General features: G+C 35.9%; 1 protein-coding gene across 2 annotated transcripts in view; it reads left to right on the forward strand.

Moving 5' to 3' along the window:
- The window catches only part of ASCC3 (activating signal cointegrator 1 complex subunit 3), a 274,898-nt gene that overhangs the window by 81,927 nt on the left and 167,922 nt on the right, over positions 1–25,049 (forward strand). For both annotated transcript variants that reach the window (XM_068401794.1, XM_068401804.1), the window contains exon 11: positions 21,920–22,084. In XM_068401794.1, coding sequence (XP_068257895.1) covers positions 21,920–22,084 — 165 coding nt within the window. The remainder of the gene's footprint in view (positions 1–21,919; positions 22,085–25,049) is intronic.

Consider the following 25,049-nt stretch of genomic DNA (forward strand, 5'->3'; position numbering starts at 1 on the left):
TTCTTTGACTGAATTCTTTAACCCCCACAAACAAAGGCAATCAACTCAGTGACTTCACATGTAGGACACCTGGTTGTCTCTGATGATGAAAATGGTTAAGAAACAAATTACGTTTTGCTTGTATAAGAGGTGTCTGGATGACTTTTCAGTGGGTTCAGTTAATAAGCTTGTCGCTTAGTTGAATTGCTGTCTGCATTCGTTCTGTTGTTTTTGTTGCTGGGACAACTACACTGCTGTCTCAGGCTGATGTTATCGATCTGTGCCTTCAGCATTGTACTTCCTTTTTTTTGGCATCAGTCTTCCAATGCCCTAGTGGGATTGTTGGAAACCGTTCTGATTTACTGCTCTCCCATTAATATATGTGCCTATGACAGCTAAGATTTTGCCGGGGGGGAAAAGTGCTTATACATCATCAAACTGTAGCAGTTTGAATAAAAAATAGTAGTCCTTTATAAGGAACTGGAGGTGCTGCCTGTGACCTAAATTAATTTCTAGATTTATGACAGAATCCATCTTGATTTTACTAAAATCAGGCTTCCACGCTTCAGAAATTAGAATTGCTACTCTAAGACATTCATTTACATTTTATTTGAAATAATTTATTTTTCAAATAGACAGATATAGTGGTTTATTATATTACATGCCTACTTGCTTGCTGTTATTGCATAATCTGTAGAATTTTAGTACAGCCTTTGAGTAACCTACTTTGTGTTTAATAATCAAATGCCACATACTCTGATAAAATGTGTAATTGACTGGCATTCTTTGGTATGACTCACTTGGCTAAAATCTCTATTTAGATTGAGTTGGAAGGTGGGAGTTAATTTTTGTTTTAGCAGTAAAATGTAGTTGAAACGATGCCAGATAAAATTACAGTAATCTTGAACAACAGGAAAAAATTTGTTCTGTGTGTTCTGTAGTTAAAGGATATAAGATTTTTTTTGTAATTGCATTCTTGATTGTGTGTTCCCTTTTATTGGAAGTAATTATGTTCATACCTGACTTAGCTCCATTTCCTACAAGTTTTTCTAAACTGTTTTGAAACCAAAGTTTTGAGTGTTTTTTTTCTTTTTTTTTAATGAACTTATATAATTCTTTGATATTGCACTTCAGCACTTATATGAAAATATATAAATATTCAATTTGGATGAAGACCCCTTGCCATAAGTATATAGTCTTTTTTTTTTTATCCTCCAGTGCACACATTTTTTCATTTACTTTAAGCTTTATTAGAATAAATTCAGTTTTAATATATCTGTACTTGAAGGACTTGCATTAATCACTGTCTCTGCAGAGGTTTGATATTACAGTGGAACTTTAAAAGTACTGCTGTACAAATATAAGAAAAATAATTGTGTTTTGGATACACCGTTGATCCAGACTGCAACTGAATATATTGAGAGGAATGCTGTTGCTCTTTGGTTGTATGGCTAAGACCAACAGTGTCACCTGCAGGTGAATCAAGTAGATTTCTTAATTTTGCAAGTGGAAATTTCAGACACACAAGTTACTTACTGAAAATCAGAATATCTGGTTTAATAACTTTCCAATGAATATCTTAAATCAATTTTGCTGCTTATTCTTGTTATGAAAATAACTGCAAATTTGTCATGCAAAATATTTTTTTAAGAAGTGCTTGCTAAAAAAATTTTGAAATCATTCTTTAATGAGTATAAAAGATGTTTATTGGGACTGTTTTGCCCATTTACTATTTAAAATCAAACTATACTGGAAATGTGCATGATTTATGACATAAAAATTTGTTTACTGTCTATGTTTTTATAGAGGTGAAAATTCATTGTTTATCAATGATTCATCTCAGTTCATTGTGGTAGAATATTGCAGAAATGAATATGAAGTAAAATGTATAAAAATGAATAAACATATATACAAAATTAACAAAATAATAAATTTAATGTGCATATGTAAAAGATTGCTCTTAGATTATTGCATCTAGTACTTCAATACAACAGATATTAATGATGCCAAAGTTTTTCTGAAAGTAGAATAACACATTAATTTAATTTATGTAAAGAGAGAGGACTGCTGTTCTTCAGTCATTTTTTGAGGCTTCAGCATCTTCCTTTCTCTGTTGCCAGGTTTATAATTAATAAAAAAAAAAAAAAAGACACTTCTTCACTTTTGCGTGACTGAGACTGACTGAATCAAATTCTTTCTTGACCTTTACATGAAGGAGTTTTAGTTGTATTATTACAATGATGTGATCTTCCAGTGGCTACTGAATCTCGTGTGAGTTGCAAAGTACTTGTAATGTTTTAAGCTACATTGTGAATACTAGTGGTGTTCTCAGAGAGGCTTCAGTGTAATACAGATGGGTGATTGTGGGAAGAAGGAAGCCCGGTTGGAACTGCTAAGTTGCTCTCCCACTTCTGCAATAGAGTGCTGAAGCTCCTATGGGGAAGCTGCCTTTGAGCTTTCTATTCCTTTTATGTCACTGAGTTGGGATATATATATATATCTCGCTCTCCATCTTGTGGATTCTGAGCATAGAAAGATTTGCATAGCTTTGTGTAGACTATCATGTGTTGGGTAGTCAGCTGTAGTATTTAGAGACCTCAGAGGTAAGTTATTACCTTACATAAGATTCAGTAGTAAATTAAGCCTATTTCCTTGGTCTTCACAAACACCAGTTTTGGTTTGTGCTGGTTTTAGAGAGTTTTTGCCATTTAAGAAAATACTTTAGACAGTGACATTGAAAACCAAATATTACTTCTTCATGTCAAAGACATAGTGCTAAGCACAAGATTTCTTTGCTACACCTTCCACTTATTTGATCTTGCTTTACTCTGTTTCGGACAGTCCATCTTATTTACAGAATCACAGAATAACAGAATCACAGATATACTTGCCAAGTTGTATTCTCTGCTACATCTCTCAAAACAGATAAAAGTTACATTGATTTGGTAACCTCGGTATTGGGGCAAGGGGGAGAGAGGAGAGTTCATAATGTAGTAGAAAGTTTCAAAGACTTTTAATTCAGTTGTGTGCTAATATGCAAATCTTGTAGATCCAGTATTATAGCTGTAGTAAGTTCGGTTAACTTAATGCATTTGTGTCACGCAGCATGATTCTTGAGTTTTAATCTTTTATGCAGAAGTTAGTCTTCTCTTACTGTGCTTCAGAAAGTGCAACGTGTGTAAGGGTATTATATGTAGGATTATTAAACAAAATACTCTGATGTTGAGAACTGATCAAATAGCAGGTCACTGCAATATTTTCCACACTCCTTTGTAAATCACTTAATGAGGACATGATACTAATGAGTTCAATAAACTACTTCAGTATTTTTTAATCTAGATGGAAAACTCAAAGGCTTTTGGGCTTTAGGAGTCTCTAGCGATCCTGTGAACTTGTTATTCCTAGTTGATGCCTCCAAACTCAAGAGTGGTTCAACCATATGAGCAGGAAGTCAGACAAGAGTGGCAGGAGGCCTGCAAGACAAAAAGCAAACAGAAAAAAGAAGCATGCAAGAGGTGGGTGCAGGAACAGGTGATCTGGAAGGATTGTAGTTGCTGTTTGAGCATGAAGGGACAGGGTTAGGTAAGCCAAAGCCCAGGAGCATATGTGAAGGGCAACAAGAAAAGCTGCTATAGGTATTTTATCAACAGCAAAAGGAAGACTGGGGAAAACCGCTGCCAAGTGGGGCAGGGGACCTGATGACAAAGGACATGTAAAAGGCTGAGGTGCTTAATGCTTTCTTTGCTTTGTCCTTTAGTGTTAGGACTGGCTTTCAGCAATCCCAGGACCCTGAGACAAATGGGAAAGTCCAAAGAAGGAAACTTAACACTTGGTGGAAGAAAGTCAGGTTTAGGGAGCGTGCAAAAAACTGAGCATAATACAAGTCAATGTGATCTGATGAGATTCACCCACAAGTACTAAGGGAGCTGGTCAAAGTCATCGTGAGGTCACCTTCAATTACCTTTGAAAGGTCATGGTAATCCTCCGTCATGGGACAGAGTGCACCCTCAGCATGTTTGCAGATGGTACAAAACTGGGAGGAGTGATTGACAAATCAGATGGTTGTACAGTCATTCAGAGGGTCCTTGACAGGCTGGAGAAATGGGCCAACAGACGTCTCATGAAGTTCCAGAGTTAAATGCCATGTCCTGCACGGGAGTGGGGGAATAATCCAGTCCAGGCTGGGGGCCAATCAGCTGGATAGCAACTTCCCAGAAAAGACAGGGATGTTTTGGTGAACAGCAAATTGAACATGAGCTAGCAATGTCGCCTTCAGTCTAGGCTGCATTTAGAAGAGTGTTGCCAGCAGCTCGAAGGAGGTGATCCTTCCCCTCTGTTCAGCCCTGGTGACACACATCTGGAGTGCTGGGTCCAGTTCTGGGTTCCCCATTATGAGAGGAACAGGGACATACTCGAGCAAGTCTGGAAAAGAGCCATAAAGATGATTAAGGGCTAGGACATCTGACACATGAGGAGAGGCAAAGCAAGCTGGGGTCATTCAGCCCGGGTATGAGAATGCTCAGACAGATGTGATCCATGCATAAGAGTACATTGTGTATTCGTGTGTAAAGAAGTCTGAGCCAGACCTCCGCAATGTCCAGTGAGAGGACAAGAGCCAATGGACACAAACTGCAATACAGGAAATTCTCTGTAAACATAAGATTTTGGTTTTTTTTCCTCTGAGGGTAGTCAGACACTGGAAGTTTGTCTAGAGAAGTTGTGGAGTCTTCACCTTAGAGATACTCAAAACCCGACTGGACATGGTCTTGAGCAGGCTCTAGGTGACCATGTTTTGAGCAGTGGGTTGGACTGGAAGATCTGTGAAGGTGCCTTCCAACCTTATCCATTCTGTGATTCCGTGAAAAACAAGATTAGTCTATTTTGATGGAATCGCCTATGTGATATTTACTGCATGTATCAATAAAAGATGAGCAAGGAACCATTTTAGACACCATTTTGCTTGTTACATGTTCCCGTATGGTGATTGAAGATGACAGTTTGTCAAACAAATTTCAGATTTTCTTCTCCAGTGATGGAAGGCTAATGAGCGGTATGCTTTTCATATTTTTATATGTAAAATTAAGACTAAAAATCCTTGAAATACATTGTCTGAATGTTAAATTCTGAAATACAATGCATCTTAATAAGTAACAATAAAGAATGCCTCAGATTAAGTTCTTAAATTAATAGCAAAGAATCTGAAATTGAAGTACGTCATGGTATAAACTAACTGCTCATCTGCATATGAAGAATTAATTAATTTATTAAAAACACAAAATAAAATATTATTATAGGGTTTTGTCTCTGAGGCTTTTTTTCGCACTGAGGATGTAATCTTCAGTAAAATTTGTAGGAGTATCTTTTTCAAGAGTATCTATTATCATTAATATTTTATCTATGAAGAACTTGGAAGAATGATTTACTTTTGTTGGTTTTAATGGTCTTTTACAGCTGAAGAGGTTCTGTGCAAAAGGAATCCACATGTCTATAAAATTACTGAGTAACTGTTTTGCGCTTCCAAATACTTTTTCAAGCACAGTGGATTTTACAGGATAAAAAAGCAGTCTTTTATAGTTGATGCAAATGATGCATTAAGTTAGACCTTTCTCCCAGAGTACAATTTAAAGGTACTCAGAAGTCCAGTTATCTTTGATTTAGACGTAAAAATTGCAGAATAACAGCTGTGCCTGCCGAGTGAATATTCCTCTGCAAAAAGACAGGTTATTTGAGTAGAGTTGAGGACAGGTTGCTCAGGGAATGTTTGCCTCTTTTGGCTCTTTTTCAAATTTAACTGCTTCTGGTCAGTTGAAAATGCAAGTAAATTACAAAATAGCATCTGAGCAATTTCGAATGTATATCCTCTAAGTTGTCATTTTGCATGTTACAGAATATTTTAGGTTGTTTAGCACTTATTGTGACTATTTGTGGAACAAAAAAACACATTATACTTCAAATTAATACTTACAAATATTGCAGATAATCTTATCTTGTTAAATTTGACTGCATTTAAAAGTGTAGCTATTTCTATGCTACATTACAATTTTTTTTAAAGAATCTTTAATACTAAAGAATCACTTTACATGCAGTAACTATATTGAAATGTACTCTAATTTACAATAGAATTAGAATAAATATAATATTAGTATAAAGTATTATAACAGTATTTTATTAGCATAAAGTGTATAATAGTATATATTACAGTATTAGCACAGTATATATGAGTAGCATCTTAAATTATTAATATAGAGTATAATTAGAATATATTATTTAGGATACATAATATATATATTTTTGTTTAGAATTGAAATTTGAAAGGTGTTTCTTAATTGAAGTTTTGAGGACTTTTACCTTGGTGTGAATGCAACATTAGGTGCAGTTCTGTACACTGAGCTGATCCTAAAACTGTACAAAATAGTATGAGAATTAGTCTAATTTGTCATTCTGCAAAAACAGATGTAATACATATATTTCACTATTGATAAATATTGGTCTCATTTGATCTGACAGCACCCTGATCATGGAGCTTTCCTAAACTTACTGGTGAATCTCCTTCTGGGGTTATCTGTCTTTGCTGTTAGAAGATTTTTTTTTAAATTATTATTTTTAACAGAAATCTATTTTCAACATGAATCTTACTCAAATTTTATTACCAGTTTCCTTATCTGAATGTCTTTCTTCCCGAAAGCCACTGCTGTTCGGTTTTTGAAGACTCTTGTAGTTTTATCTCTGTTCAGTCACGTTTATTTAGCCTAAGCATCAGTTCATTTAAACTTTTCTTAAAGGTCATGCTTCATTTATGTTTAGTCATTCTCATTTTTCACTTTTGGACTCTCAGTTGGTTTGCTCTTTTTGAATTAAGTTGCCCAAAACATAATGTATTGCCCCGAGGTTATACTGCTGCTGAGCAGAGTGGAAGGTTTATTTAGCGTGTCCAAATAACAGCGTTTCTGTTCCAAGGTTTCATTTTTTGCAACAGCACAGCATTTTTGGTTCATGTGCAGACAGTTCTGCTCTTTCTCTTTTTCCCTGTCCAACTACTGTCTTATCAGTTGTTTTACGTCCTGTATTTGTTGAGATAATTATTCCTAATGGTCAGATTAATCTATTTTGGCCTTAGCCATGTAGAAGTTAGGCAGCTAGTCTAAACTGGTTGCACAGACTTGTAGGGAGAACACTATAGAGAAAAGACTTCTAAGGCTGACTCAGACTAATATGGATGAGATGAACCAGCTAGAAGGAACCTAGGCAACTAGTTTAGATTGTGAATTTCTAAATTAGCAGGTAAGATAGGCAAGATGAATCTCATCCTTGGTGCAGAATATTGAAACTGTATTACTTTCATCCATTAATGCATCTGTTCTTTAACTTATTAAGGCATTTTTGAATTCTTACTCCATCCTCCAATGGGTTTACAGCTCTGTGCAGCATAATATCAATTGAAAGTTTAGTGAGTATAATCTTTAGTCTATCATTAGGACTACTCATGAAAATATGCAATAGTATTGAGGTGGATAGACTCCTGTGGAACTCCGTTTGATTTGATCCTTTCATAAAACAGCGAACTGTTGGTATTTCCTCTGAGTGCTTAAAGGATCCTGCTGGAATCCAGAGGGTGTGCTAGTTTTTAGTTAATATAACTGGAGAATATAAATCTGACAATCCTGCTGTAAGTCTATTGCAATCACCTTCAACACTAGTTATCATTAATATTAGCATACATAATTTTCTCTGGAGTGTAGACATGAAAGCAAATTTCATTAAATCACATTTGCATGAAAGCAAATGAATTGGTGTTTGGGTTGTCATTTTGTGAACAGGTATCAACAAAATTGACTTTTAATGTGATATCTGTTTAACATCAGCATCTTAGCCAAACCAAGAAACCTTTCTTCATCTTATACATAGTATGCCTCTGAGTCAGTGATTTGCATTGATTCTAAAAAATACCCCTGCTTTTAAACAAAAAAAAACATGACTTGCTTTCTCTCGCATACGAATCTGTGAAAGAAAGTAAAACTGTTCAGTAAAGATGTGTTAAAAAGGATATTTGGAACAAAATGTCACTGTTGCAATCTGGTCTTTTTTCACATAATACTGGATTAATCCATGTCTTGGGGTAATTCTTTACAGGAGCAGAACAGAGGGGAAAAAAACTCATTAGGAACAACTCCTTCTTCAAGAACAGTTCCTCACTTTTAGTGAAAAAGTTCTCTCTCTGTTCCAGAGAATAGGTATTTGATCACTGATTTTTTTCAAGTACCAGGAAAAGTTACACAGACTCTTTCTCCCCGCACTGAGACTAATCTTAAAATAAAATAAATAAATAAATAAATAAAAGGTTATAATTTTGCCAACAAAAGTTATTCTGAACTTTTTAGACTTACAGTTAATGAGATATACAGGACGATTGTGATAAGCCTTAAAAGTGTGCCAGTATAAATACGTTGGAAAAACTGGTAGCTGTTGTGCAACCCAAGCCTAAAGTTTCCCTGTAGAGTAGAGGAGGAATGACTTTGAAACCCTTTTCCTTGCAGCTTTGAGAGCAAAAAGAAAAAGAAAAAAAAGCCCAAACAAACAAAGGAAAAAACACCAACCAAGCAACAATATTGCATTTCTCAGAAACATCAATGTATTTCCAAAAAATGTTCTTGTGCTTAGTTTTCCCTTGTAAATTCTTATCCAGTAAACAGTCAACCTTAGCCCAAATATTGCTATAATGATTTTTAAAAACATACACAAATATACTCTACGCTCATGTTTTGTTGCTATTCTGCTGTATCTCTGTTCTATATGAAAAAGGGGCTGGAGGAGAAGAAAATGCAAAATAACACTGGGAAGACTTGAAAACAAGCAGGCTGGATGCAGTGTCTCAAGAGACAGGCTCTTGCTGAAAGTTGTCAGATCTGATTAAGGGAGCTATTGGCATCAATCAGACCTGACAGTAGTATATCAGAGGTTAGTATAACTATAATTAGTGAACTGATTAACAGCAAAAAGGGAAAGAGGGTAATGTTTTGGATCAAGCTCCTTTAAAACGTTTAGATCATTATTTAAACTTGAAGGCTGAGTGGCTAATTATATATTTTACAATATAAGAACTAAATTTCACAAAGCGTGCAAGCTGTTCTTCCGCTCTATGGTTATTAAAAGAAGGTTTGCTCTGATTCTAAACAGACTGTTTTTTCCTAGAAAAAAGAGAGAGCAGGTGCTCTAATCATATTATTTCTCAATACAGCTATTGTGATCCTATGTATATTGTTTTCCGTAGTTTCTCCTCAGATTAATGTAACTATTCCACATGTAAAGCTTTATATTCTTTTAATAAGAATATAAGAAACTTCAATGCTTTCACAGCAGCAACAAAAAGGAATTCTTCTGATTCATCAGCCTGACTGGTTGTGCTGGGTTTGATTCCGGTTTATTTTGACTCTGTCAGAGTCCATTGTGTTCAAGTTTAAAAGTAGGATTGGAGCTTATAAATGAATTTTGTAATTGCATGGACAGCCAGGACTGTGCTGAAAGCATAACATTTTAAATCTTAACATACAAACTTATATCTGTTAATAGTAGCTGTGAAACTGAGTATACAATTAATAAAATAATATTGAAAAAAACAGTTCAACAGTACGTGTGAGATGTGTCATAAGTATCTTGCTCTGCTAAGGAGGTGTGCTGACATATTGTGAATCAGTTGCCTTTTCATTAGGTGGACTAGCTGGGTTCTGTAAAGGAACTAAATGGACTGTAATTATATTATTTCCTAGGATTAAGTTATAAAATAAATCATGCTGAACAGTTACGTTTCTTCAGTTAAAAATTCATTTGCCATTTTAATGAGTTCTGAGTGGGAGCTGTTACAATTTTTGTTGTTCCATTGTTGATTTCTAGACCTACTGTTTCTTCATCGTTGGTGTTAGCTTTGGTGGCTTACTAATTGCTGCTAATAAGCATCAATATAATGCACCTCTGTAAGTCTTTCTAACATGAAAAACTCAATTTTTTATGCAGATACTTTTTGTAAGTATAGTATTATTAATGAATGTTTCTAAGATACTTTAATATATATATGTATATGTGACCCTATATTGCCATCACTTTAGACCACAAATACGTGTTAAGATGTGATATAACATCATCTATTCACCCGAATGAGCATGCTGCTCATCTGCATATCTTAGTATTGTAAGGAGTCTGCTTTACTGGAGGCATAATTCTGTTTTAACTGTGTAAAACACTGCATCAGATGGTTGTCTCTGATTTATAAAAAACAAAATATTTATATTCATTATTTATTACTTCCTACCTTCCCACCTCAAATTCTTGTTTTGAATTGCTGTCCTCTGTTTTACTTTCTATATGTTTATTCCAATTCCTACTTGAGCTCCAGCTCAAATGAGGCTTTGTGAAATGCTTGAATAAATCATACAGAGAAAGAGTGCAATAAAAAGAGGAATAAAACCAGCATTATGAAAGTGACTTGCAGGCTTCTGCTCTAGTAACATGTTTTGATGAAGGTTTACCTCAGAGAGTGCCAAAGTGGTAGAGTGTCCCTCACAGGGCGTGATATCAGGTATCTGATATTAAAATTTGTGAGAATCTCCAAAGCATCACTGAGTAGAAGGAAAATATTTCCAAATTGTACAAAGCCTCAGCATAGCAGCTCTCCCTATAGAGTTGCAGAATATGCTGCATTCCAGTGAGAGGCTGCTCTGGGTGGATGTCTGTAGTTGCGTGCAGTTTTCTGTGTCTCCGTTTCTGCACGAGTAAAGCTCTTGCAGTGAACTTTCTGCCAGAACAAAGCACCAAGATAAATAGTTATAGCATGAACAGAATAAACTGTGTAGTTTGCCCATGGCCCTTTGCCAAAAAGCTGTCAAAAGATGAGGAGTGTTGGCTGCGACTGAACAAAGGATCAGCCACATATTCTTAAATGGTGTTTTCATGTGTGGTAGGGGGAATTTATAGATATGTGTAAAGGAGTGGGAGAAGAAGAGAAGACCAGTAGCAAGGTGAAAACAATAAAGATGAGGAAGTTGTTTTAATTGAAATCTACAGAAGTAGATCTTTGAGAAAGTGTCTTTGAATATTGACAAGAAAGCAGCAGAATTCTAGACCAGAGTGCTTTATTGCTGTCTGTCCATGATGAATCACTGTGGTGGAGACAAACTTGCTACAGGAATTAACATGGAAAGAGGCTGGTTCAATGCTCTCCAAAGCTTTTAGGTCCTTAGAGCCTGTATTTCGTACATGAACTATGTTTCTTCTTTAACTGTATATACAAGTGGAATAGACCTTAAAATTCTTTTCCAACATAGTCGAGGCACTTCAGAAAATACTACTTTTTTTAAGTTTACTGAATTCTCATATTTGGAATGATGCTTTATTTCATGACATTTAATTTCAGTAAAAGAATTCTTTTCAATCTGCAAATGATGAAATAATTCCTAGTCATATCTAATCATTGTTTTATGCTGTTAATAGGCAAATTTCTGAAATACCAAACATGATTTTCCAATGGAGAATATATATTTCAGTTATTTCCAGGCTGTATTTTAGCTGTTTCAGTCTCTTTACCTCTCCTTGGTTTTGGCTGTGGTATCTTCAGTCAGACTTTTTTTATGCTAACAACATCATGAGTAAATCCAGCATCATTGGTCATTGCACAGGAGGTAGCCTTTACAGGACAGATGCTCACATAGCCACAGGCATCAGGTATTTTTTATAATAAGATTTAGTTTTCTTTTTCCTTTCCTAAGGATACTGAAATAGTAAGAGGGTTGCTTAACAGAAAGTGGGAAAGGTATGAAAAAATGCTAAAGCAAAATGAAAAAGAAATGGCTGTTAAGAGAGTAAATAATGAAATTATAGTGGAAATGTGTATTTCTTGTTGATTTAATCAATGCTTTGAGAAACAGTATTGTGAACTTCACAGAGAAAGATAACATGAACAGAATATTTGCTGTTTATTTAGCAGCTATTCTAATGATTTCAAAGTAAAGAGGAAGTAGTACTTTCATATAGGTATATTAAATGTGAAAATATCTCTGTTGTGGTCTGGGGGTGCGATGACATATGGTCATGAAATCTTTGTGGTTCTTGATCCAGATTTGGGAAGATAATTTCATTTTGGAAATTTCCCATAACAAACAAGCTTTATTATTGTGATCATTGGGCATCAGCAATATTTTCCTCATGTGGAGGCCTTTGGCTTTGTTCATTATAATCTTGAGCTTATTCTCTACAGTTTCTTTCTAGAAAGAATGATAGATATTAATGCCCAGTATATACAATAACATGAATTAAAACTTACAGATCAAATGTTTGAAAGTATGTGCGTGTACCATTGTATGTATTTTCACAATTCTGACATAATAAACACATACATATTTACATCCTATGTTAAAGAAAGATGGTGAAATTACATGTTAGTTCGTACTACTGTTGCTCTGCTTATAGTATGGCAGTATGCAGCCTTATTTCTGAAATAGTGCTGATGCTGAGAATATCAACACTATCCAATCTAACTACAAGGTGCTTTTCTATCTTTTATGTTACAGAAAGCTATGTAACCACATATGAAAATACTATGTGCTCATGCACAGGGCACGGGGGTAAACAAATGGTAGAGAATATTAATATAATGCTTTACTAGAAAGGACTTGCATACTGCATTTATCAGTGCAGTGTAAGAACCTGTGTGGTAAGGTTCTTATAGCACTACAGGATGATGTTTTTGTGGAATCTATGGTGAGCTATAGATGTGTTGTAGAAGAAAAATTTTGTATACCATAGCAGAGTACTTATCTATTCCTGTCTAGATGAGAAAGAAGTCTCTTGCTGTGGTTGGTTCTTTTAAGTAATGGTGATGGCTAAATGTTAAAATTGACCGCTGTTGATAGTGGCTGTTATTCCTGATGACAGGTATTTGCTGCTTCTCTGAAAAATTCCCCAAAAAGGTGTTTTCCCTACCTTCTATGAAAACTTCCACATGCAGTTGCATACCAGCTTGCCACCTCTGTCAGTTCTTGGCCTAACGTTCGCATGAGCCTACTAAAAAAAAATTTTAAAATTCAAACATTTTAAATTACTATAATTCTGGGAAACATTCTACATAAAGATTTACTGTTCATAACTCATTTATGAACACAGTAGCAGGAAAATTAAAACACAGAAGTGAATGCTAAGCTGAAAATGAACAAAGTGTTTGGGAGGTGGAGCAACTGCTCTGTTTGTTCATGTGCAGTTGTAAGAGATGTTCTCAAAAAAGGTTTTGTTTCATGCATTCTCTGTTCTGGTCCTCCAGAATTTTGTACACCTTTTACCATCTTTGTTACTTTTCTATTCAGCGCTTTTAATTCATCAGTTCAGTTCGGGTTAGTCCTCTGGGATTGTTTTACTGGCTAATTCTAGTGCCTGTAAGATTAGCAATTCTTTGTTTGGACTTAAAATCTAATGGTTGATACTGATTTTGTAGTTCCACAGAAGCCTTTATTCATATTTATTTTATAAAAATTATTGTCTTGAACAGCTCACTGGCAGCAAGACCTACTTTCTGAATGGGTCTGATTACAACAGACTAGTTTTCAATCTTGTGTTCCTGCTGTTTGTTGGGAATGTTTCATTTTTATTCTCAGGAATGTCCATAAAATCTCTACTATAAGAAATGTAACAATGTGTTTCTTTTGTAATCATTTCATCAAATTCATTCAAAAGTCTTGTATTTAAATAATAGTTGAATTCTGTTTATCATGTGCATCAGGAATAAAAACTTATAAATATCTGCTTGAAGAGAAATTGCCAAAGGTATGATTTGGCTTGTAGGGTGTTTACTCAATCACTGTATGCAAACTTATATAAACCCAGTCCCAAAATTTAAGTTGTTATCAGGTCTGACAAAGCAAAAACCTAAAATGAAAACAAGTTTAAAATTTGCCGTGCATGCCTACTTTACTAATGATGCCTTACCTTCCAGAAAGGTTTGAGCAGATGTAAAGTGGACTATTTTGAGAATCCACTTTTAAGAGAATGGAGCAGGGAGAATTTAATTTACAAACCTAATGATTCACAACTAACTGTTCTCCCTCTTTTTTGTAATCAGAATGGTATGTTGGTTAAACCAAACAGTCCCTTTCTGCTATCATCCCAGTTGATGTTTAACGTGAGATAAGAGTCAACCAGTTCTTTATACATTTTGGTTTGACAATATCCGGTAGATAGGAAGAATGACCTAGGTCTCTTCTAATTGTTTTCTGGAAATCATAGTAGTTAGGAAGTTACCTGTGGGGTTTTTTTTCTCAGTTTTGATTTACCGTTTTATGTATGAAAGGGACAAAAGGTCAGATAAATGGCAGACTGCTTGGAGGCTGAAGTGGCTAAAGAAAGGAAAACTGTTCTTGAAAATTGTCTTGAAGACCTTAAAAACAGTGAATTTTATAGTATGGGACATTATATCTAAGTATTTCATGTAGTTTGGTCTTAAATATTTTCATATGTGGATTGGACCTGTGGGAGTGTGAATTTGAGGGGATTACCATAGTTTTATTAACCTCAGAGTATGTGCACAAATTATTCAGGCAGAAATCAGATACTAATAATGAGCAAGATGTGGTGCTTAGGGACATGGTTTAGTGGTGGACTTGGCAGTGTTAGGTTAACTATTGGACTTGATCTTAAAGGTCCTTTCCAACCAAAACGATTCTATGATTCTAAGATGTGTTTGGGAGAACTTAAAGAAGCAAAAAAATTCAAAGGATTGCAAGTGAGCTATTGAAAAGCTAAACCTGCAGTCTGTGCCAACTGCTAGAAATTAATGTTGGACTTTAAGAAATTAATGGAAGATCATTTTATTTCAGGAAGACCATAAGCCTTTACAGACTAAGGAAAACCCCAAACAACAACAACAAAACCCAGCATTTTTCAACGTGTTGATCTTCTGAAACTGTGGTGAAAATATAACTTCCTCTTATCATGAAGTCTGGCTTCTAAGGGGGCTGAAGAGAAACTGACAAAAATAGTTAGCAAATCATACAATTATACAAAAATGCATTTTCACGGTCACTCGAAATTTTGTCAGTTGACGTTGAAATTATCAGTGTCGTCCCTTTTGACTTAATTTTTCAAAGTGAAGTAATTAGACTTTTTTGTTTGAGTTCTTACCTGACCATTATGTAATGTAGGGATGTGTTAAATAACCCCAAAGCTAAATGAAATAATTTGGGGTTGAAAGACTTTTTTTTTTAAACTGTGAAATTGAGTGGTAGTCCTCACCTACGACAGAAGACTCTTTGTGGTAAGCTCATGTTTTCTCTAGTAGAAAAAGTCAGTGTGGAATAGTTACTAATGATAATCCAAAAAGCATTGGGAAAGGAGAATTCTATGTGCGGAGAGAAATTTAAGTTGACAGTAAAAATATTGACAGTTAACCCATTTCAATTCAGCCATACACTAATACAGAAACCAGATTGAAATGTCTTGCATGAATTGCAGTTCATTAAGCAAATGTGACACTTTATTTTCTAGCTATTTCAATACTGAAAGAGGTGAAGTGATGAAATAGCAATATAAATGAACACGCTTCTCAGTGTGCTGATAACTCAAGTCAAAGTAAAATAAGAAAATATTAAAAAGATGTTTCAAGGCTTGGTTACTGTGTCCTTCCCTTGCCCCCAAACAGAAAGCAGAATCCTTTTGCTGAATCTGAGTTTTGAGTTTATAACTTTGTGGATAAAATACATTGTCTTTGAAAATTAATTATAAAAAGAAATGCCACTACCACATTTAAAACTAATTATGAGATGGATCATAATGCTGCTTTGTTTATTATTTTAATTGAAAAAATAATCTGTAGCTTTGTTAACATTTGCTGATAGTCAGCATTTTCTTTTAGCTGATATTTTTAATGAGCACTTTATATATTTGAATTCAATTTATGGTTTGAGACTACAAAGCTGATTTGTTTGGGGTTTTTTGGAGGATTTTTTTTTTTTTTCAACTGTACTTTCTATCTGCAAAATAAATATAAGGACCAATCATATTTTCTGGCAAGACATTCTCTGGAGATCTCTGGCATTACTAAATGAGACAGTATATCAAGTATAGCGTTTTAATTCGGGTCATTACTTTGAGTAACATTGCTGTTTTAAAATAAGATCAAAGTGAAAGACCGTTATAATGAATATTTAGTCATCACTCAGAAACAGAAGAATTAATGATACCATTTTAAACATATATCCTGATAACATGACTGACATTAAAAAAACTGCAATCTGAACATTGCCAATTTAGATTTAGCAAATTAGCTAAGTAGCTTGCATTTGTAGTATTTCACACCTTAAAGTCTTAATATGCATTGCTAAATTTATTTCTTCGCTGTTTGCTAATTAATGTTCTGTGGAAGTACAGCTGCTAATTTTTTGTGGTTGACATGGCTCATTTTAAAGTGATAACAGTGGCATCTGTAGTAGTGTTACAATTCAGTTCATAAATTATGGTTGTACATTTTTACACCTACTATTTTGTAGGAGTAAAAGCATTTGAAAAATCTGTATTTGCTAACAAAATGCACCCAGTAATATTTTAACATAGAAACACCCCCCTCACACTACCACTCTCTCAATGATATTAGCGACTCAGTGAGTCTTTCATGTGTTAAGTTTTAAATATTGCAGGACAGGAACATCTTTTTTGATAGTATCACAAAGTCTCTTCAGGAGTAATTCTTGGTAATTAGTAAAGACTGATGTATTCTGATGGTAAAACAGTTGGACTGGAACAATATTATGAGGCAGTGCAGGGAAAAATATTTTTCTGAGGAGAATAAATAAATATGATCAGGATATGTCTTGTGGAGATCAAGTGAAGAAAAAAAGTATTCATAAATGCATGTGGTTTGTAAGATACATTTTTTTCTAATATTTTGAAAGAAATAAAGCAGGATGTAAGCAATCCAGGAGGTTCCTGAAGTGCATTGATGAGAAATTCCTCTTCCAGGTGATAGAGGAGCCAACAAGGAGAGGTGCTCTACTGTACCTCTTACTCACCAGTAAGGGAGGGGCTCGTTCAGGATGTGGAGATCAAAGGTAGACTTGACTGCAGTGAGCATGAGATGGTGGAGTTCAGGATCCTGATGGGGAAGGAACAAGGCAAAAAGCAATCTCACAACCCTGGGCTTCAGGAGAGTAAACTTTGGCCTCTTCAGAGATCTGCTTGGGAAAGTCCCATGGGATAAGGCCCTGGAGGGAAGAGAGGCCCAAGCAAGCTGGTTAATATTCAAGGATCACCTCTTCCAAGCTCAAGAGCAGTCCATCCCAATGAATAGGAAGTCAGGAAAAAATGCCAGGAGGCCTACATGGATGAACAAGTTGCTCCTGGCCAAACTCAAACGTAAGAAAGCATACAGAGGGTGGAAGTGAGGACATATAACCTGGGAGGAATACAGAGACATTGAGCATCCAGGGATTAAGTTAGGAAGGCTGAAGTCCAAAAGCAGTTGAATCTGGTCAGGGACGTCAAAGACAAAGAGATAGACAATAAAAGGAAGACTAAGGAAAATGTGGGCCCATTGCTGAATGAGACAGGGGACCTGGTTACATAGGACATGGAAAAGGCTGAGGTACTGAATGCCTCCTTTGCCTCAGTCTTTACTGGCAAGACCAGCCTTCAAGAATCCCACGTCCCAGCAACTGAGGGAAAGTCTGGAGGAAGGAAAGTGTACCTCTGGTGGATCAGATCAGGGAATACTGAAGTGAACTGGGCATACATATGTCCATGGGCTCTGATGAGATGTATCCACGAGTGCTGAGGGAGCTGGCTGATGTCATTGCAATGTCACTCTTGATAATCTTTGATTGATCATGGTAACTGGAAGAAGTGACTGAAGACTGGAGAAAAGCAAATGTCACTCCTGTCTTCAACAAGGGCAAGAAGTAGGACCCAGGGAATGCCAGGCTGGTCAGCCTCACCTGAAAAGGTGGTAGAGCAGCTAATCCTGGAAACAATTTCCACGCACATGAAAGACAAGAAAATTATATCATGAGTAGCCAGCTTGGCTTCACCAAGGGGAAATCATGCTTGACCAGCTTGATAAATTTCTATGATGAAATGACTGGCCACGTAGATGAGGGGAGAGCAGTGGATGATGCCTGCCTAGACGTCAGTAAGGCCCTTGACACTGTCTCCCATAAGATCCTCATAAAGAAGCTGTTGTTGTATGGTCTGGCTGAGCAGACAGTGAGGTGGATTGAAAACTGGCTGAATAGCCGGGCCCAGAGGTTGGTCATCAGTGGAGCAAAGTCTAGTTGAAGGCCAGTGACTAGCTGTGTACCCCAGGGGTTTATACTGGGTCCAGTCTTGTTCAACACCTTCATTAATGATCTGGATGATGGGGTGGAGTGTACCCTCAGCAAGTTTGCTGATGACACCAAACTGGGAGGAGTGGCTAATACACCAGAGGATTGTGGAGAAATGGCCTGACAGGAACCTCAGGAAGTTCAACAAAGACAAGCGCAAAGTCCTGCCCCTGGGGAGGAATAAACGCATGCACCAATATATGCTGGGGGCTGACCAGCTGGAAGGCAACTTGGCAGAAAAGGACCTGGGGGTCCCGGTGGACACCAAGTTGAACAAGAGCCGGCCATGTGCCCTTGCTGCGTTAGATAAAGTGTTGCCAGCATGTCGAAGGAGGTGATCCTTCCCCTCTGCTCAGCAATGTTCAGGCCACATCTGGAGTACTGTGTCCAGTTCTGGACTCCCCAGTACAGGAGAAACACGACATACTGGAGAGAGTCATTGAAGGACCACGAAGATGATGAAGGGACTGGAGCATGTCTCATGGGGAAAGTCTGAGAGAGCTAGGACTGTTCAGCCTGGAGAAGAGAAGGCTCATGGGAATCTCATCAATGTATATAAATACCTGAAGGGAGGGTGTGAAGAGGACAGAGCCAGGCTCTTCTCAGTGGATCCCAGTGACAGGACCAGAGGCAAATGGGCACAAACTGAAACACAGGTCATATCTGAACAGCAGGAGACACTTTTTTACTGTGAGGATGACTGAGCACTGGTGCAGGTTGCCCAGGGAGGTTGTGGGCTTTTCATCCTTGGAGTTACTCGAAAGCTTTCTTGATATGTTACTGGGCAACGAGCTCTAGGTGGTCCTGCTTGAACAGGGGAGTGGTGCAAGATGACCTCCAGAGGTCCCTTCCAACCTCAACCATTCTTTGATACTGTAACTATGAAGTCTGTCAAGCTGAATTTCAAAAATGTTGAGGCAGCAAATCAATTGCTTTCTAAAAGCTGTTAATATTATGCTGATGGTACTTAAGGTAGTTGAATGTTCTGATGGGGAGAAATGCTCTTGCTCAGATTTGGACTAGCAACTTTTATAGACTTTGTAAGACCTGCTAGGTCTCGGTGTCTGCTTTTCTTAGCCAGGGCCTTGAAGCATTATTCATAATTACGCAGTGTTTTTACCTTTTGCATTGTATAATTTCTGTGATAAGAAACTAGGTTTGGTACTAATATTAATGTGTACCATTTGTATACCTCACAGCACCACATTTGGAGGCTGCCTAACCTGTCTTGATGTTTTTCTTTTTGTCAGTCTGGGCTCTAGTGCAGCAGTCTTCATTTTTCATATTTGTACATTCTGGTCTCACAGACAGTAAGATTTTGTTTGAGAAGAAAACGTCATGACTCACATATTCTGTTGGTTTTACATTATCTGGTCAAATTTGAGATCAGATACTGATAGTATCTGGTCAACTCTTTTAATCAACATTTTTTTTAGTATTCTACCATGGCTGCTTAGAATATAGCAAATGCTGACTAGATTAAAACAATTCATGTGTGTGTAAGCTTTTGTAGGGACTTACTAGTGTTATATTTCCTGTAGAAGCATTATCATGTATAAGGTTGAACTGTGTGTCATCTTAGTGTTTTATTTCTGAACATCTAAAGTTACGAGAAAGACCAGTCATAAAACATGTTTATTATGAAAGAACTGATATGGATCAGATGCATGTTTTCCTGTCTGATTGTAGGCTCAATTCTTATTTGTGATGTGAAGCATGTGTTCATCAAATACTAAATGTTAAAGTTTATTTATTATTGTTTGTTCTTTTTTTCTGTAAGTGGAATGAAAGAAAAAAAATTTTGAGAGAAAAATATGGATGTAATATTGGTTTAAGAGTCAAAGGCCTTGATACTAAAATTTGTGTTAAAATAACCTTGGAATCAAAATCTGTCAGAAGATACTACTCCAAATGTTTTGGGGAAAATGTTGGCCATGTACTTAAAAATACTTTGTCAAATAAAATTATACCGATACAAGTAGGATGTTCTTGCAATTTACAATTCCTGTTTTTAAAACACTATCATAAACCTAGTTTGCTTATCTTACCTTAACATTTGTTATATCTGTCCTCTTATAGGATAATTTGAGATCGTTGAATGGAATTCAAGGTTACAGAGTAACCTTTATTTTAATAGTTCTAAGTTCTTTTTTTGTGAAATAAATAAGATTGTAAGGTAAGCCTTGTGCCTGTCTGAGAAACCTCAAGCTTTGATAGATTCATTAGATTTGTTATGAATAGGCAATAAATAATTGCTGTTAAATCATAGTCATAACTTGCAGGCAAGTTACTACTGAATTTCAGTGCATGGGATTCAGTTCTAGAGGGGTTTCATAGCACTTAAACAGGAAATTATTTTTGTTGAATATGAGAAATCTGTATTTCTATTTCTGTTTGAAACAGCTGCTAAGAATTTTATTGGGGGAGGAGTGAGATGCTTTCTTTAGAGTGACCACTTTATGTCTGATTTTAAATTTTAAAATGCTACTTTCTTGAATTCTTGTGTTAAGGTCACATGAGGTGACTGCTGAGTATGTTGTCATTGTGAAGAACGGAGGGTGCTGCAATTGTTTGGCAACTGGAGATTGAATGTACCTCAGTTTTATCTGTTTGATAGTCTATTGCTTAGGGATTTATGCAAAAAGAGAAGCCATTGCAAGAACATGCACGAAATGATGCCATAATAGAGACTTACCACAGACATATCTACGTGAAGCAGTAAAGTTTGGAAGTTAACCTTTTCCAGGACTGGTGGAGGTTGTTTAATCTGTTTTGCCAGTGCAAGGATCAAGATATTAAAATGTACAACTTGAAAGTATGCCTTAGGGAGAAAGTATTTCACAGAATCACAGAATCACAGAACCAACCAGGTTGGAAGAGACCTCAGGGATCATCGAGTCCAACCATTGCCCTGACACACCCTGTCAACTAGGCCATGGCACTAAGTGCCATGTCCAGTCTTTTCTTAAACACATCCAGAGATGGTGACTCCACCACCTCCCTGGGCAGCCCATTCCAATGTCTAATAACCCTTTCTGAAAAGAAGTTCTTCCTAATGTCCAACCTGAACCTCCCCTGGCAAAGCTTGAGGCTGTGTCCTCTTGTCCTATCGCTAGTTGCCCGGGAGTTACCAGTTTCATAGGGAACTGGTAACTATCAGCTCAAGCTTAGGTATGGGAAAGGTCTTAGGTGTTTACTGTGCTGTGGTGAAGGTTAGAAATATTTGATCACAGATAATTTTTAGTAGGACACATACATTAAGTGAGTCACACAATTCTATAAGGAGTTGATTCTGGATAACTGCTTAATTATTTTAATGTGAAAAATGTGTACAAATGATGCACGTTACCTTGAAGTTATTAGTTGATATTTCCATATGGTTTTCCGTACTGAGTCCTACTAACGGCCGTCCAACACACGTAGATGCAGCAAACTTTCTGCCTTAAATATATAAAGTAGGTAAAACTTAAGATAGCTTTGTTAAGTTCTACATTGCATTTACTCTGCTGTATATTAAAATACTGTTTTTTTATAAATACAAATCTGGATTTTTCTTTGTATGTGCTTAATATTGCTTTTTTCTGCTCTACTAGATGCTTGTGACTACTCCAGAGAAGTGGGATGTAGTGACAAGAAAAAGTGTTGGTGATGTAGCGCTTTCTCAGCTTGTAAAACTCTTGATTCTCGATGAAGTTCATCTCTTGCATGAAGATAGAGGACCAGTACTTGAAAGTATAGTAGCACGTACTTTACGTCAGGTAAGTGCGAAAAAACCTTCAAAAGAATTTTATTTTGTTCAAGAATAAATAGATTTCGCTGTAAAAGGAGAAATGCTTAAACAATGAAATCAAAACACTTAGACAGCTTACAATTTATTTTATAGCTATTCTGTACTAATTATGAAGAAAAATTTTAGTCTTCTACCTTCTCTTCCATATTATATCAATGATCAGATACCTAGGATGCATAATTTATTACAGAGCTATTTCTTTACTTATGATTTATTACTTATTAATGTACTTACTGTACAAGTAACAGCAGAATGGAACATTTTTAAACAAATAATCAGGTTAATGTTTTAACATAACGAAAATTGAAAGGATTTTCTTACCGGGAATGCTGGTTTTGAATTAGCAGTTTTCCTAGGAATATTTTTTTTAAATTAAGCGTAGTGTCTTGAATCTAGGTAAAACTTCCAGCACTGCTAGAAAAATAACTATGTAATTTTTAGTTTAGCGTAATTGGTCCTTTTCTTTTTTCCTGTGCTTTAGTGGTAATTTCAAAATACCAAGATTCGAGATGGCAAAAGGAGAAAAGGATTAATTTGTGGGGTTTTTCTCTTAAATCTTGTACAAAAGAAGGATTCAGAGTTAGGCAATAAATAAGATTGGTCTGAATGGCAAGATGTGCATTTACAAGAAAAAATATGGAATTTAGGGATGAATAAAAAGAATGGAATTACGATAAATAAATAATGGTAAGGAGAGAAGGCCTTCTTTTTGTCATGCAGAGCAAAAATATGTCAATACAAATAATCTGTAACAAATTGAAAATAAACACAATTGCTATTGTTATGGCCGTATATGTAGCATGTTAAATGTTTAAAGCCTTTTAGCTTTCAAGAGGCGTTTTTCTTGGTAAGGCTACACTGACCTTGTTAAGGCTTTCTGAATCATCTGATTCCAGCTCCTCTAAGAACAGAATAAAATGGATGTCTGATGTAATCCAGTACAGAAAGTGTAAAGTTCCTATATAAAGAACAACATAAGGAATAATTCCTTAGAGGAAGCTAAACTTGAAAACTTTATTTTGTGGAGAGTAGGGCTTTGTAAAGTTTAGACTACTTCAAGGGCACTAAAGCTTAACCTGTTTGATATTGTATTTTTTTTCTTAAATGGGTTTGATTACCTTGTTTTCCTTAGGTGTCTTTAAAGTAAAGCATCTCAGCTTTTAGCAGTGACCATGATAGTCATTGTCTTCATGTCAGATTGCAAGACTCGTTCATTTTTTAATGCAGTTTTGTGAGACTTGTAAGGTAGGCTTCAGCTGTCTGAAATAGACGTCTAGAGCCATTTTATCTGCCCTACATTATTCAGCTTGGCATTCTGTTCCTGCTTCATTTGAACACATATCTCCCATAGATCCTTTCCTTTTGTGTCTGTCAAGCCTGTGCAGGTAACTTAAGGAGTATAAAATCTGAGGCAATTGTGTCTTGGGTACTGAATCCTGCCCTTAGTGCGTTTATTGTAATATAGCAGTATCTTGCTTCAATACTCATTTAAAAAATAGCTCTCTAGGGTGCTTTAATCTTCTAGGATTTCAAGGTTTGTTTTACGTACAAAGTTGGCGTTTAATTCATCTGGAATTGAAGCTACTCATTTGTAACCCTTCCTTAAGCGAAACAGTTGGGTAGAAAAACAAAACACAAATCTTGAAATTAACTCTCTCACCACTTTTCTGAAGACCTTATTTATTCTAAGTTGATAAGAAAGTTGTATTGGAGACAACTGTGAATCTTTACAAGAAGGTGGTTGAAAAGAGGAAAAAATTATATTATAAAAATACACCAAAAAAACCCCCACAGTTAAACAGAAGACAAACCTACTTGTAGAAATATTTAGAATTATGCAGTTGAAAACAATTCCAGACAAAAATATTTTGAACTGCAAGCCTCCCAGAGAGCTTGGGGACAAAGAAACAGGAGATGTTTTGTACAAGTGTTTTAACTTTTTAATATGGAAACAAAAAATAAGAGAACTGGTTTTAAAAATTACACTGAAATGTTCTACTGCAAAATCTGAGCCTGCAAGCATAGCTCCATGAAGTCTGCGGTACACATCCATAACTAATTATGAAATTACTGGAACTTCTATTTACTGACTAAAAAAGATTACATAAATTTGCTGATTTCAGAAGTATTTCACTAGAGTTCAGTTAAAATACTATTACAGATGTTTTAAGTGTAAAAATATCACAATAATGTTTTAATTATATTTTGCAAAGAAAAAATACTTGGTTACATTTCTTTGATTCTGTTCCCTGCTCATAGTTGCATTTTGATACAAATTCATAAATGTCCTTGGAGCAGAAACTAAACCTAGGATATTCAGCCCGTCCCTGGAGAATCTCCTGACTTCAGTGATGCTGTATGAAACATTAAGCTCCTCTCCAGCCCTTCTGAAAGTAGTTCTAGAACATATTTTTCATTGATATCTGTAGAAACATCATACTCATACAATATTCGTGCACACAGGAGGTAAGATTAATTGTTCAGTTCTTAAATTTAACAACAACAACAACAAAAAAACAAAACAAAAAAAAACAACAAAACAATAAAAAAAATTATATCAGTCTAAAATATCCTTATGTCAATTCCTCCACTGCAATAATTACTGAAATCAATTACCTGATTTGTATACTGGTTTAAGACATCAGAAGTATTGACTAGTTTTTCCTAATTTGTAGTGGAGAGATTCAGAAAGTGATTAGACAAGTAATTCAAAGAAAAATCGGTTGCAGATTAACAGTCACTAAATCAGACTAGGGGCTGTAGTAACAAGGGACTCTGCTGGCAAATATCACTGACGTTTTCTCAGTTTCTGTGCTGTCCCTTTTGGCCACTGTGGGAGGCAGTGTATTGAAGTAGTTGGATTTTTTATCTGACCTGGAACAGTCATTTCTTGTATCACTTCTAGGACAGAACTATGATAAATATCTTTGAAT

This window comes from Nyctibius grandis, chromosome 1, assembly GCF_013368605.1.
Source record: "Nyctibius grandis isolate bNycGra1 chromosome 1, bNycGra1.pri, whole genome shotgun sequence".
NCBI lineage: Eukaryota > Metazoa > Chordata > Aves > Nyctibiiformes > Nyctibiidae > Nyctibius > Nyctibius grandis.